The 15,437-nt window shown below is 43.6% G+C and overlaps 1 protein-coding gene across 3 annotated transcripts in view; it reads left to right on the top strand.

The window, feature by feature from the left end:
- The window catches only part of A1CF (APOBEC1 complementation factor), a 38,338-nt gene that overhangs the window by 9,051 nt on the left and 13,850 nt on the right, over nt 1–15,437 (top strand). For all 3 annotated transcript variants that reach the window (XM_077350398.1, XM_077350396.1, XM_077350397.1), the window contains exons 3-8: nt 915–1,049; nt 6,464–6,594; nt 8,569–8,807; nt 9,980–10,144; nt 13,007–13,104; nt 14,189–14,459. In XM_077350398.1, coding sequence (XP_077206513.1) covers nt 915–1,049; nt 6,464–6,594; nt 8,569–8,807; nt 9,980–10,144; nt 13,007–13,104; nt 14,189–14,459 — 1,039 coding nt within the window. The remainder of the gene's footprint in view (nt 1–914; nt 1,050–6,463; nt 6,595–8,568; nt 8,808–9,979; nt 10,145–13,006; nt 13,105–14,188; nt 14,460–15,437) is intronic.

Here is a 15,437-nt window from a genome sequence, read left to right as displayed (position 1 = left end):
TATTATGCGTTGTACTAATTTGCTGCTCACCTTTCCACCAGCAGCTTCCCTTTCAATGTTATCTGAAGAAGGATGCATTCTCATGAACACTTACCGTGAATAAAACTTTATTGATCTTAAAGGTACCGCAGGACTCAGTCTTGGTTCAGTTACAGATCTTGTCACTCTTGCATGCTCTCACCAAGATATCTGTTCTCTTTACACATACTTTGCCATCCAGACAGAAAGAAAGGTGCATAAGTTCAAAGTAGAAAGGCGATACAGTTATTATCGGAGCAGATCAATATTTAATATTCTATTAAAAGATAGTGATCTGCCATCATTAAAGGCTTAAAAAGGGAAGGACGCCATTTTCCTTTTCATCCTACTTAGATGTTGTAAAGCATTTTTTGTTATAAGCCATATTTCAGGATGAAATTAATCAAAGAGGCTTTTTCAGGTCTCATGAGATGAAGTTGGGATACTAGGTTTGATTACATGAGAATCCAGGTAGTCTCTTGGGGCAGGAATATTCTCAGAGGAACTAACCAAATATGTGTTCCAGAAGGGCATGTACTCCAGCCTCTTGGGGATGCCAGGATGTCTTTGGAGGTCCCAGGGCATGTCTAATTAATAAACGTAGCTTTAAAAGACTCTACCTAAAAGTTCTATAACCAGAACAATTTCAGTCCATGGAGCATTACTTTCCTGCCTCTCTCCTGCTGGTGCTGCCCAAAATTCATACACATACACAAAATACTGCTCTTGGGGGTACAGGAGTCTGCCATGGAGGGGTCAGCAAAATTCACTCCCCCTTGAGCATTCAGAACTTTTAGGCGCGATCCAAGCCATCGTCACATGAAGAAAATTAATTGATGTATACTGAAGAGATTTGAAATTTTGATGCTGCATATTTTTTGTTCTTTTCAACTCAGGAAAATGGTCAAAGAAAGTATGGAGGGCCACCACCAGGCTGGGATGGACCATCGCCAGAAAGAGGCTGTGAGATTTTCATTGGAAAATTACCCCGGGACCTCTTTGAAGATGAACTTATACCATTATGTGAAAAAGTAATACTTTTATATGGCCTAACTTTTCTTCTCTCACAGATAGACCGTTTATGCACTGGGAACTTCACTGCCCCAGCTCCCATGCAGGAGCACAGATCGGGGGCAGATGAGGTGCCCTGGGCCAAATGCTCCCCCCATGTGGGTGCAGGACGAGGTGGGGCAGCCCGCCATGACTAAAACTCCAGCCTGCAGCCAGGCATGAAACCTCCAGTGCATAAACGGTCATAGAAAGCCTTTTATAAATGTCTTTGTTTTGTTGTGGTAAAGCGGGAGTGTATTCAGTGTCTGGAATGGTGGCTGCAGGCCTGGAGAGTTCAACAGAGTGTGATAGCAAAAAACCTGAGACATCCTGTTCCTTTCATTCAAAAATTGATGTCACTGTGGTCCATTACCCCATTCTTTTATTGGCTACTTAGCAGCAGGTAAGGTAACTGTTTAACTTAGGGGGCTGGCAAACACATATGCACAACTATCCTACATCTGCAAAGCTGACAGCAGATTTGAAGGTGTGCCTCTACTGGTAATTAGAACCTGGCAGATGAACCACTTTAATTGTGGCCAATGCCAGGCATGTAGATTGATATAGGAAAAAGAAAGGGAAGCTCTGTCACCTAACAACTTCTAATATTGAAAAACTGGCTACATACAGGAGGGAGTAAGCTGCAATCTCACCCACTGTCCTAGGTGCCAGGTATGAAATAAATTGTTTACTTCAGTATTTCAGGCTTTCATCTGAATCCACCCTGGTCCCTGAGAGGTACATTTGTGTGCAGAGAACCTTGAGTGGAAATCATGATGATGTAATAGTAATGCAGGGCCAGTCTGAAACAGGCAACTTCTAGGCACCAAGGTACATTTTTAAGGCACACTATCTACTACCTGAAGGTAACCTGGTTCATTTGTTACACTTGGAGTATGGGTAGAGAAAGAGAACCCACAACCGCACCCCAATAACTAGCATAGCCAGGTGTTTTCCTGCACTAAAATACCCTCATAGGAACATTGAGTGACTGGTTCAGAGGACTGGCAGCTCAGTACCAATAACACTTTCCCAAAGAGTAAAGCCCACTAAGTAGACCTGAATAGGAGTCTGAGTAGACCTGTTTAGGTTTGCTCTCTAGGGCTGAATTTGCACGGAGATTTTATTCCAATCTCAATTTGATTCAGTCCCTGCCATCTACACGGAGTTTATGAGGTATGACAGTGAGGTGTATTTAACTGCCTTGATGTAAATTCAGCACAACTGTCTGCTGTTATTAAAACTTTTGATGAAGTTTGGACCGTGTTTGAGTGGGAATCTCTAATAACTATGCAAGGTATAACTGTTAGTTGCAACTCATTCACAGGCTTCTAGAGGTATCCTCACATACACAGGCATATACAAAACCTTCCTGATCTACCTCCACTACTTACCTGTCTCCTAGTCATGGCTAAGGTAAAGGTACAGGTATCCCCTGGGCAAGCCACCAGGTCATGTCTGACCCTTGGGGTGACGCCCTCTAGCGTTTTCATGGCAGACTCAATACGGGGTGGTTTGCCAGTACCTTCCCCAGTCATTACCGTTTACCCCCCAGCAAGCTGGGTACTCATTTTACCATCTTCAGAAGGATGGAAGGCTGAGTCGACCTTGAGCCAGCTGCTGGGATCGAACTCCCAGCCTCATGGTCAGAGCTTTCAGACTGCATGTCTGCTGCCTTACCACTCTGCGCCACAAGAGGCTCTTTTGTCTAGTCATCACTAGGCATGTGCAATTTGGTTTGGATAGTCCAAAAGTACCCATTATTGATTTGAACAATTTTTGGACTAATTCAGTCTGAATCAACCTTTCCCTGTACTTAAATCAGCCTTGCCCAAATCAGCCTTGTCTGAATCACTGCAATTCGGGTGCAATTCGGTCATTTAGAGATGGGGCGATTTAAAGTTAAAATTTTCTTTTTCTATCTATTCTGTGGGGAGGGGGTGGGTTGAGGTAAAGGCACCAAATTTACAGAATAGCAGTGGGATCCTCTCCTCAAAAGAACCACCAGGTTTCAAAAAGATTAGACCCGGATTCAGTTCTATGGGCACCCAAAGAGGATGCCCCCATCCAACTTCCATTGTTACCAGTCTTTTGTCAACTTGGGGGCTCTTTTGAGGAGAGACTCCCACAGCTATGCTGCAAATTTGGGGCCGCTACCTCAAACTGCTGCTTGCACAGACCACAGAATAGACAGAAGGTGAAAATTTCCCATTGACTTTAATGGCACTGAATCGCTTCTGATTTAGCTGAATCTGAACTGGGGAAGGGTGATGCTTTGGAACCAGCCCAAATCAATTCAGAACAAATACAAAAATGTACGTTTTTTTTTGTTTGCACATGCCTAGGCATGATTGATGGTACTCTCCTTGTCTCTTGGAGACAATACTCCATGGCATGTGTCATACCCTGAGCAAAGTTTGAAGCCTCCCTCCCAGGAATTCTTCCAAATCCAATGAAAATCTGCTGTTAGAGGAATCATCTTTAGCCTAAGACAGGATGCATGCTATTTCCAGTGGAGAAGTAGCACAAATTTTCCCCTTCAAGTTGCAGCCAATTTAGGTCAACCCCATAGCAGTTTCCAGGCAAGAGATTTTCAGATGTGGTTTGTCATTGCCCATCTCTGACTGATTATGCATGTGGTGGGAAGTCCAGGCTGGCAGTGATGGGGCAGCAGGGCAAATCCCCAATAATGCATGATGTCGCCACCATCCCAGACACCATCCATCCCTGGCTCGACTAAGGGCCTGAATAGCCCGCAGTAAGGGAACGCAGATACTTCCGCATTCCCTGTGTAGCCGCGGTCGCCACCCGCAGCCCTACCGAGCCGGCCCTATACATACTTTGGAACCGGCTCCTCCCCCAACCTATGGTGTCCCTGCAGGGACACTGCACACCCCGGATGGCTTCACGGTGCTTTAGAGCAGAAAGGGGTGGTCTCTCACTCCTGCGATGGAGGGGTAGCGGCAACCCACTCCCCCGCCATTGTGTGGTGGGGCTCCATGCCCCCTGCTCCGTCTCCCCTGTCATACATGATAGGCTCTTCCAGCTCTGGCACTGTGCATGCACATAAACAATGTTGGGGCAGTTCGTGTGTGCTGGGGGAGTCCATCCCCTGCACATACTTGGGAAGCAGCAGGGCATGCTACCACGCCACAAGGAACCAGCAGTGGCCTGGCGCAGCCACCGCCATGCATAACCCGTCTCTGTGAAGCAATCCTGTACTTACTTTGTAGTTTCCCATCTAAATACTAACCAGGGCCCACTCTGCTTAGCTTCCAAGATCTGACAAGAATACACCTATTATCAGGCCCCATCTCAAGGCTAAATAGCATTCAGCTGGAGCCAGTCTTCAGATTAAGGCAAGATCTGCCAAACATTACATTTCTAAGAGATGAGCTAGGTGATTAACTAGAGGTTTGTGTCGTTTATAGTTTGTAAAATGAACCTGTGTTTCATGTGTCAGGTGTTTATGTTTTTTATTGAATGGTTTCAGTATCCTATATATACCCTTTTTAAATGCTGCTTTAACATCTTCAACATTTTACTGTTGAAATGTTTTGAAGTTTTGATGTTCGCTATCTTCAGCACCCTTTTTGGGAGGAAAGGCAGCATAGAAATGTTTTAAATACAATAAACATAAAATAAGTTTAACCAAAAATAATCGTATGGCCCTCTAATTGCCCTCTGCCAGGTTTATTTTACTTCTCCCAGGAACACAAAAAAAAAAACGACAGAAAAGCCACCTTGTAGACTTCTTCAGAACAGCCCAGCCTGTGTAGCTGCCCCATTCCTATCAGCTGTTCAAGGGGCAAGATGCATAGAAAAATAAGGGCTCATGTGTGTAAGAGAGGCCAGTGGACTGAATAGGGATCCCTTGATTCAGCAAAAGAAAGAATGTACAAAGGAAACTTATGCATGCACACCCCTGTGCTAGCATACCATCTGAATTCCAATGCAGGGCTTGTGTTTCTACCAATGAGCACAAATCCATGAAACACTGCGACGTTTGTAAGGATGAAGAACATTCTGTGTAGCCCAGTCCTTGTTCAGATAGGCCTTGTAGAAATAAATGCTTAACAAAACCAAATCAGAGGATTGGACCCCACCTAAATATTTCCACATGTGCAAGAGGGGCAAACATCACTGATTCCCCATCCTGAAGCAGGCCTACAGCTCCCTCCAGGCTCATAGCCAACAGACCAGTATCGGGGGGCGTATTTTGGGCTCTTTGGAAGGGGAGGGGATTGGCAAAGTTGTAGGTGGGATCCAAATCCAACTCTTAAAAAAAAGTGACTCTATTGTAACTTTTAAAAAGAACTGGTCAGTCCCATAAAACACAAATTGTTCGTTCTCTCCGGACTGTTTCCAAGCAGTATGCATTTTCCCCATATGAATGTTCCTGTTCTGTGAATGCAAGTATTCTGTGCTAAAATATGTATCAACGTGTGATGCATATATGGGACAGTAAAAGACTAAACAAGTATAAACAATAGACATTTTTACAGAAGTCCTGAGTGCATCAAGGGGAGATATGGGCCCAGAATACATCTCATACCGGGACTATGCATTTCTGTCCTTCCCCCTCCATTTTACACACCTTCAGACAAGACCAGATTACAGAAGAAGAAATCACAAGCCACCTACACTTTCCCCCTTACCATAATAGCCCACTGTTTAAAGAACGCCTAATATCCTATTGTACCAGTGGAATCATAACACAGCCCAAGAGGGATATGGAATAATTCTCAAAAGAAGCAACCAGCTGCTCCATCTTCCTAATACTCATTGTTGCAATCAGGGGAACAAAAAGTGTCATAGAAGAAGAGTTCTTCAAGTCACCTACACCAATTTAAATTGGTAGGTATTTTTCTGCGGCTTGGGCTTGGGTTCTTTCACCGACTAACAGTGCCATCCTACGCAGAGTTATGCCACTCTGAACACACAGCCCTCAACTGGCTTTGAATGGTGTCACTCTGCCTAGGATGGCTCTGTTAAAACCCTCTTCTCTCTTTTTGTTCTCAGCACAAGCAGAAATGGGATTTAAAAAAAAAATACAAAGAACAGATCAATGCAAGAAATCATTACTTATATTTGGATAAGTGCACTCCACAGTTTGTCAGACGTGCACAGAAGAGCAGACGATGTGTTATCAGTATGTGCCATTTACCTTGCTAACTAGATCAAACAGGGCTAGAGCAGCATGGACTGTTAGCTTCAACAGATGCTTCCTTCTGTTTATTTTGACTTTGAACATGGATCAGAAGGCATATCTTGAGCTTTGCGCTACAGTCTGAAGAGGAACTGATACACAGGTAGAATTGCATCAGAACTTTGTCTAAGAACTTTGGTCTGCCTAAGGGAAAAGGTTATAGGAGATTGTTCTTTGTCCTTTCAGATTGGTAAGATCTATGAAATGCGAATGATGATGGACTTCAACGGAAACAACAGGGGATATGCTTTCGTAACCTTTGCCAACAAACAGGAAGCCAAGAATGCTATCAGGCAACTGAACAATTATGAAATTAGGTAAACCTGGTTGGTATTACATAGCTAAGTCTAAAATCGAGTCAACAAATTATCCTGCAAATGCTTTTGCGTAACTTGGTTACTCAAGGCCATGGGTAGTCAAACTGCGGCCTTCCAGATGTCCATGGACTACAATTCCCAGAAGCCCCTGCCAGCATTTGCTGGCAGGGGCTTCTGGGAATTGTAGTCCATGGACATCTGGAGGGCCGCAGTTTGACTATTCCTGCTCAAGGCCTATGTGGCACAAGTTGCAAAAGCCACACAGCAAACCACATTAAGTCCCACATTTAAACCCCACATAATATAACAAGGATTTATATTAGGGAACAGCAACTGGAATAACGTGGATAAATCTGACCCCACCAGAATTGCCTAAGTGACAAGCTTGTTGTCCACCCTCAGTCTAAACTCCCTTAAAGATTAAATATTAAAATGTATGGATTTTATGCATGAACAAATCCTACTTGCCTTACATTTTCTATGCAACACTTTCTCTCATGAACGAAACCTTAACTTACTCTCAAAAAAATCTGATTGTTCTTGAAAGCCAGCCCATTGTAATGGTTAAGAGTGGCTGCTTCTAATCTGGAGAGCCAGGTTTGATTCCCCACTCCTCCACGTGCAGCGAGCTGGGTGACCTTGGGCTAGTCACAGTCCCATCAGAGTTGTTTTCACAGAGCAGTTTTGTCAGAGCTCTTTCAGCCCCACCTACCTTACAGGGCAGGTGGAGAGAGGAAAGCAAGGTGATTGTAAGCCACTCTGAGACCCCTTTGGGTAGTGAAAAGCAGGGTATGAAATCCAATTCCTCCTCTTCTTCCTCCGTACCCATTTGAAGACATTATCAGTTTATGATCTGCTACTTACACTGTACAGATACTTTAACATGGCAGTAGTAGTTTCAAAGAGTAGCCATGCTGGTCAGCAGGAATATTTATTTATCATATGGCAAAGTTACACACCGGAAGTATAAATAATATAAAATATATACCCAAGTGGGTACAACAGTCATGCAGATGGATTGGACAATTTAGAGAAATAATAATATCTAAGTTTTCAGTCCACTCAATCACAGTTTAGGGGGAGTACAAGGAGCTCAGTCAGAAAGCACGATGCTCACATACCTGTGACAGCAATCATATTCAGGTCCTGGTATTTCCCCTCATTTAGAAGAAGAAGAGTTCGTTCTTATATGCCACTTTTCTCTACCCGAAGGAGGCTCAAAGCGGCTTACAGTCGCCTTCCCTTTCCTCTCCCCACAACAGACACCCTGTGAGGTGGGTGAGGCTGAGAGAGCCCTGATATCACTGCTCAGTCAGAACAGTTTTATTAGTGCTGTGGCGAGCCCAAGGTCACCCAGTTGGCTGCATGTGGAGGAGAATCAAACCCGGCATGCCAGATTAGAAGTCCACACTCCTCACCACTACACCAAACTGGCTTTAAACAACTAGTCTGCACAACTGCCAGTCTGTCTGTTTTCTATTAGCTATCTTCCATACTTTACGCGGCAAGTAAAATCCTGCAGGCCTCTTGTTGTTGTTTATCAGGTGGCAGACATTGGGTAGAACTGATGGCACCCATGTTTGCAACCATTCATTCCCTAGATTGAAATTTTGGGCTTGCAGGATTTGGGCAGATCTTAGTCTGGATTGGCCTGTGTCGACCAGGCGTGTGGATGAGCAGCTCTCTGTTTTCAGTAAGCTTTCTATATTCAGGAAGAAGAGCATCTTGCTTTTGGAGATGCGCGGAAGCCATGTGGCACAATATAAGTAAAAGTCAAATGGTAGTCCCGTCAGATTGGAGTCAAATCTATCAAAGGGAGCTTTGACCCTCAAAAGCTTAAGCCTAGACATTCATGTTGGTTTGTAAGGAGCTCCTGGGCCCAAATCTGTTTTCGCATGAAGCTCATAGTTCTTGATCAATAGTCCTCAAAGAAGTGAGTTTCACTACAAAAATGGAACTGTTGTTTACATGCAGGAATGGACGGCTCCTAGGGGTTTGTGCCAGTGTAGACAACTGCCGTTTATTTGTAGGAGGAATCCCCAAAACCAAGAGGAGGGAAGAAATTTTAGCAGAAATTAAGAAAGTTACAGATGGTGTGATCGACGTGATCGTGTATCCTAGCGCAGCTGACAAAACGAAAAACCGTGGATTTGCTTTCGTGGAATACAACAGTCACCGGGCAGCGGCCATGGCAAGAAGAAAATTGTTGCCAGGTAGTATGCATAAGAATATCACAACACTGCTGGGGATAGATAGGATCAAATGCAGGCCACCAACCTAAGCAACCTGACGAGCGTTCCCAATAAGAGAAGGAGAGTTGAAGGTGCATTGCTCAAAGTTCCCACTATGCGAGAATTGTTCTACATGTATGAAGAATAAGATCTCTGTACCATATATAGAATCATAGAGTTGGAAGGGGTCATACAGGTCATCTAGCCCAACCCCCTGCTCAATGCAGGATCAGCCTAATGCATCTACCTTTTGCTGACGCATACACAAACATGTGAGAATCCAGGGTTGTTGGATGCAGCAATAACTTGGCAGCAGTCTAGCAGCTTGTCAGGCAGCCAGCAAATCTTAATCAATAGCATGTATAGGATGAATGTATAAGATGAAGAAGAAGGTTCTTATATGCCGCTTTTCCCTACCCGAAGGAGGCTCAAAGCGGCTTACAGTCACCTTCCCTTTCCTCTCCCCACAACAGACACCCTGTGGGGTGGGTGAGCCTGAGAGAGCGCTGATATCACTGCTCGGTCAGAACAGTTTTATCAGTGCCGTGGCGAGCCTAAGGTCACCCAGCTGGCAGCATGTGGGGGAGTGCAGAATCGAACCTGGCATGCCAGATTAGAAGTCCACACTCCTAACCACTACACCAAACTGGCCAAGATAACAGCTTGGCCACTATTGCTGACAGGAGAATTTCAGTCATATCCCAGTCTATAGCAGTCTATAGCAATGGGGGGAAAGGAGTTTCCTATTTTTTCCTACTTAGGACTCATGATATAGGAAAATCAGAATCATGATCTCTGTAATTTTGGGCTTTTTATCCCCAGGATTTTTTTTCAGGGCAGCTATAATGCTTATATCCACTTCTGACAAGCTTCAGATTGGTTTAAGTGTTTCTACTAAATACATACACAGGTAGCCCCACTGAAGAAAGTAACGAATCCATATCAGCAATTGTGAATTTACAAAGTTTGGTGAAGGAGAACCTCTGCATTCTTGCAACTGCCTAGCTGTAGTGAATAGCAGTTTCCATCACCATACGGATTCATTTTTAGGATAAGATCTCTGCAGGAAGCCTTCCCTTCCTCCAAATCATGTATGTGTTGTATCCAACTTGAATTCAAAGTCATGTATTTATGGAATTCTGACTGCTTCACAGGAAGGATACAATTATGGGGACACCCTATTGCAGTCGACTGGGCAGAGCCAGAGGTTGAGGTCGATGAAGACACTATGTCGTCAGTAAAAATCCTCTACGTGCGAAATCTTATGTTGTCAACCACTGAAGAGACCATTGAAAAAGAATTCAACAACGTTAAGCCAGGTAAAAGAAATGAAGGAAGGCAGCTTGCTCAGAGTTTGTCAATAACAGATACAGGATTGAAAAAGATAGACTTTCTCTCTCACCCTAACCTCCCTTACAGGGTTGACATATGGAGGAGGGGCAGAAGAGGACAGGGACAATAAAACTGTACTGGAAAAGCAAAACAAAAAACAAAAACCAGGAGGAACACAAGAGTCTGCCTGCCTGCTCCCCAAACACACTGCTTTGTCCCTGGCTGGCATATTATAATCATGTTTGCCACATTCAAAATCTGTCACTATTGGTCCACCTGGAATGTCTTGAAACTGGTCAGGTTGCTTTTATTTAAGCAGCATCTTGTCTACCTGGGAATAGGGTATAAACTGCACGGAGCTTTTATTCCAATCCCAGGTCGATTCAGTCTCTGCCGTCTACACAGAATGAGATTTCCGTTTTGATTTTGGGCAATTTAAATTTTCCTTCTGCAGCAAGAAGGAATGATCCAGATTGTGCAATATCTTAGAGTGCTTTTAATGTATGGCAATGTATGACTCCATTTTGATTTTATGGCAAATCTTGGCTTTGTTTATAATTAATTGTGCAATTGGAAGAAGCTGTCTAGAAAGACAGTAAATGAACTGTCAATGAAACCATCAACTAACAATGTGACCAATTCCTGGTTGGGAAATTCCTGGAAATCCGGGAGGGCAGCATAGGGTTTGGGAACAGGAAGGGAAGGATGGCAGCAGGATATAATGCCATAGACTCTGCCCTCTACAATATTTTAAGATTCAGATTGAGAAAGCAGGCTGTTTTGAATCTGGGCTCTCCTCCGTGGTAGAGACGCTCTGATTGGCCAAAGGTGCCCATGTGACAAGCTTGCTTTAAAGGAGAAGCCCCTAATTTCTCACAACTTCTGTTGGCCTTGGATTTTTTTCTCCCTCTTCTGCCTTCTTCGATCCTCTTCCCCCCCCCCCCAAAGAAAAGAAAGAGGCTCCCTGCTTGGCTCCTCTCCCACCCCCTTCAAGAAAAGAAAGGCTTGGCTCCCCCCCCTTCTGAACTACCCTAACCATGTGCAGAACACTTTCCTGTTTCAACTGGGGGGGGGGGGAAGAGGAAGACCTGAGTTCAAATCGATCTGAATTCAACAGGATTGACAATGGAATAAACAAAGTAAGTACAGACTCTGCCTAGGTTCTGGTCCATGAGCATCTTGCCCTTCCTGAGCCCTCTCTTCTCACTTGATTGTTTTCATGCAAAACCATCATACTTTGTTTTTAAAATCCCATGCCTTAAGAAACCTTGGGTGACAAACAGAATGAATATTGCAGAGACGTGGGCTGTTCAGAAATGTTAAAGTATTCTTCATGAGAGTGGAAGCCTGTATGGTCTCTCAGGTATTGGTAACTGCAGGAGACATGTTGAAGGCTTCAGGACACCAAAGGGTACCTTAGAAAGCACATGCTTGGTGCTATTTTTATGTTATCAACGGAAGTTTTAAAAAAATTAGGACAAGGGTATGTGTGTCCCAAAATTCAAATTAGTTTAATTGGTCACGGCTGGCAAAAATCTAAATCTCATTTTTTGGGGGGGGATTGCTGGTGGTGGTGATGGTGGTACAAGCTCAGTCCCCCAACTGACACTTTTCCAGACTCTCTGCGATGATTCAATAGAACATTACATAACAGCCAACAGTTATACCCGGCCATCAACACTGAGATTAACAGGAATAAAACCTCAATTCCGTTGCACAGAACAGAAAGCACAAATTCTCCAGTGGCTCATTACGGGCCCAAAGCTAGGATACAAAAGCTGAATGATAACAGAAGCAATTATATTCAGCTATGGAAATCTCCACACTTAGCCAAATATATAGTTTCTGACTCTATCCCCTAGAGCTCAGCAGCTAGCTACAAGTTAAAATGTACGTAAAATATATAAACATTCAAGACATTAACAGTGTAATCCTAGACAAAATTACAGCCTACTGAAGTTGGTGGGTTCAAAAGGGTATATTGTTAAAGAGCATAAAACATGACATAAAATACCCAGTTCTGTGACTTTCCAAGGCTTCCCATATTCCACTATGGGCTGTGCTCACCAGCACTCCAATGGCCAGTGCGAGAAAGAATTTAGAAACAATACACAATTGGCAATGTATGACTCCATTCTGATTTTACAGCAAATCTTGGCTTCGTTTATAATTAATTGTGCAATTGGAAGAAGCTGTCTAGAAAGACAGTAAATGAACTGTCAATGAAACCATCCACCACCAATGTGACCAATTCCTGGTTGGGAAATTCCTGGAAATCTGGGAGGGCAGCATAGGGTTTGGGGACAGGAAGGGAAGGATGGCAGCAGGATATAATGCCATAGACTCTGCCCTCTACAACAGCCATTTTCTTCAGGGGAGCTGATCTTTGTAGTCTGGAGATCCATTGTGCCTGTTGCCTCTTCCTCCCACTGCAGCCCCCAATGCCTGCCCTCAAATGCTGTTCTGATTACATCATTTGGGTGGGACATTCATGGCTGCAGTGGGAGGAGATGCAAGAAAGTCTCCCTCTGCAGGTGGAAATCCTTCCATCATCAGAAATGCTACATAGCATTCCTTATCTTGGCATGCTAGTCCTAATCATGCGGATAAAGATGGCTTGTCACACCTTGTTTTATTAACACATATTCAGGTCCCACACCAGAAAGCTGAAAAAGAGTACATCATTAACTTAGTATAAATACAAAAAAATTAGCTATATGGTTGATGGCTTGCAGTGCTAAGGTTTAATATTTACTGCAGAATTATCCTATTTAAGATTTTAGAATAACTGGAAGACCAGTGCTTTACCTACATTCACTGCAGAACTAATCTGCAAATCTCTTTTACAGGATCAGTTGAACGAGTAAAGAAAATCAGAGACTATGCATTTGTGCACTTTAATAACCGAGAAGATGCAATTGAAGCCATGAAAGTCTTGAATGGGAAGGTAACGTTAGATTTGCTTAGTATTTTGCTAGAGCACGTGTAAGAGAATAACATAAACATGGCTTGATAAGTGTTCATAAAGAGGGTTAATAAATAAATAATAACAAAATATATAATATGCGAATTTGGTCCCAATGACTTTGGTTTGCTGTGATTTTCTATTCTTGGAAATCTGTGATGTTTGATGTACGCTTAGAGCTTGAATCATGAGCCATTTGTCAAACTATCGGCATGACTGAAACATACCAGCTATTTATAGTTTTATACAATTTGAAACAGCAAAGCGCCAGCCTAAACTATTGCGTTTTGACTATGTGCAACTCAGGTTAGCTTTTGCTCAAACCATAGCTGACTATTTATCACTTGAAATTAACATAGCTGCCTCTTTTATTCATGCTACTGCCAACAAGAATAGATAAAAATGTTTTTAAAAATCAATTAAGATAAAGTTTTAAAGGGCACAAAAGCACCAAAAGGGAAAAATCCTAATTTAAAAAAATTAAACAATAAAATCCTAGTTAATGTAAAAGTCTGATGTGGCCCAAACATTTTCCAACAAATTGGCCTGCTGGACAGTTCCATAAGGACAGTGATACCCACAGAAGAGGCCACTTTGCTCACAGCTGCCTTCCTTACTTCAGTTAGGAAAACACAGAGCAACGTTTCCCGGATTACCTCAGAGTAAAGGCAGATATCGATGGGAGCAGACAAAGTCTGCCAACTGATGTCCAGGATGCAGAGATCAATTCTCCTGAAGAAAATGGCTGCTTTGGAGGGTGAACTCTGTGGTATTACAACCCGCTGAGGTCCCTCTCCTCCCCAAACCCCACCCTCCAGATTCCACCCCCAAATCTCCTGAAACTTCCAAATCCAGGGTTGGCACCCTGAAGGAGATATTAGCTTGAATCTACCAGAAATTTCTGCAGATGGAAGGGTTTCCTCACTTGGACCGTGACTTTCTGCAGCAAGCTTGGCTGAACCTCAGAATTTAGTTCTCAGTTCTGGTGACCGTGTTTAATGCGATAGACAGACAGACAGACCACATTCCCTTTCCCCCTTACACTTTCCATTAATTTTGCTCTAAGGTGGTGGATGGCTCTCCCATTGAGGTGACCTTAGCCAAGCCAGTAGACAAAGACAGCTATGTGCGATACACCAGAGGTACAGGAGGTCGAGGGGCAGTTCTGCCCGAATACACCTATACATTTGGGCATGTCTACGATCCTGCTACAGCCTATCTGGGAGCTCCAGTGTTCTATGCGCCTCAAGCCTACGCTGCCATTCCCAGCTTCCAGCTTCCAGCTGCCAAAGCACACCTGAGCAACAGGGGCATTATCAGGCCTCCGTCAATTAGAGGTAACTCTATTTTGAAGTGCTTATTTATCGATACAACATTAGCAATCCATGCAAGCAAAGTTTTCTGGACTTTTATCAATTGATGTGGTAGAAATTTCAGAGTTATTGTCTTAATTTCTGTGTGCACATTTCTCCAGTAGTGCAAGCCATAGCAATGTTTCCTCTAATTCCCCCCCCCCCCTACTGACTGGAGATATTTACATACTGAGCAGACTATAAGTGCTATAATCATAAAATGGGCAATGGGCAGTATAGGACCCTGCTTGGCTCCAGATTGTTGCAGAGCGGGACTTCATGTATTAATGAGCGCTCATGCACACAGCTTAGAGAAACATGGTTTACAGTTCAGGACGTACTAGATGGATGTCAATTTGGACTTGCCAGACTGTATGAGTTGCCACAGAGGTCATTGTTGGTAAAACTTTGGGTTTGATTTATGTGCTCTGTTAAAAGTAGAGGCCAGATTGTGGAGCAAGACTCACTGCCAAGTAGAATTGTCAAGCCTCAGGTGGGGATGGAGCATTTCTTGTTCCCCGTTCCTGTTAATGAACAAAAAATAAGCCATCAGCCCAACCTTGTGGTGTTAGTTCTGAGGACAATGTGGAAGTGATGTCAGTCTTCTCTAGGAACTGCTGGTGACTTTGTGGTAAACCATAAGAGATGTCATGTCCTTACCACTGTTGCCCTCCATGTTCCTTCCTCTAGTTGCCAGGCTTTAAGCAAAGCTACACTTCCTTTTATATGCTCCTTCTGGGAAAGTTTTTCAAGAGGTGTGAATAACTGGAAACACACACTCACAAAGCTCAGGGCTGCAGCATACGTGCAAACACACTCCCCTCTAATGGAGTTCCACAGGTACAACTGCTGTATTATTCAAGTCAAAGCCAAGTCAGTGCTTTTCAGTACTAATTCTCACAGCCATTTCCATGTCTCCGAATGCTTGTGTAACTCAGGGATGGGGACGAGGGGGGTGAAATC

Source organism: Paroedura picta, chromosome 8 (genome assembly GCF_049243985.1).
Source record: "Paroedura picta isolate Pp20150507F chromosome 8, Ppicta_v3.0, whole genome shotgun sequence".
Lineage (NCBI taxonomy): Eukaryota > Metazoa > Chordata > Lepidosauria > Squamata > Gekkonidae > Paroedura > Paroedura picta.
This window is presented reverse-complemented; position numbering and strand designations above follow the sequence as displayed.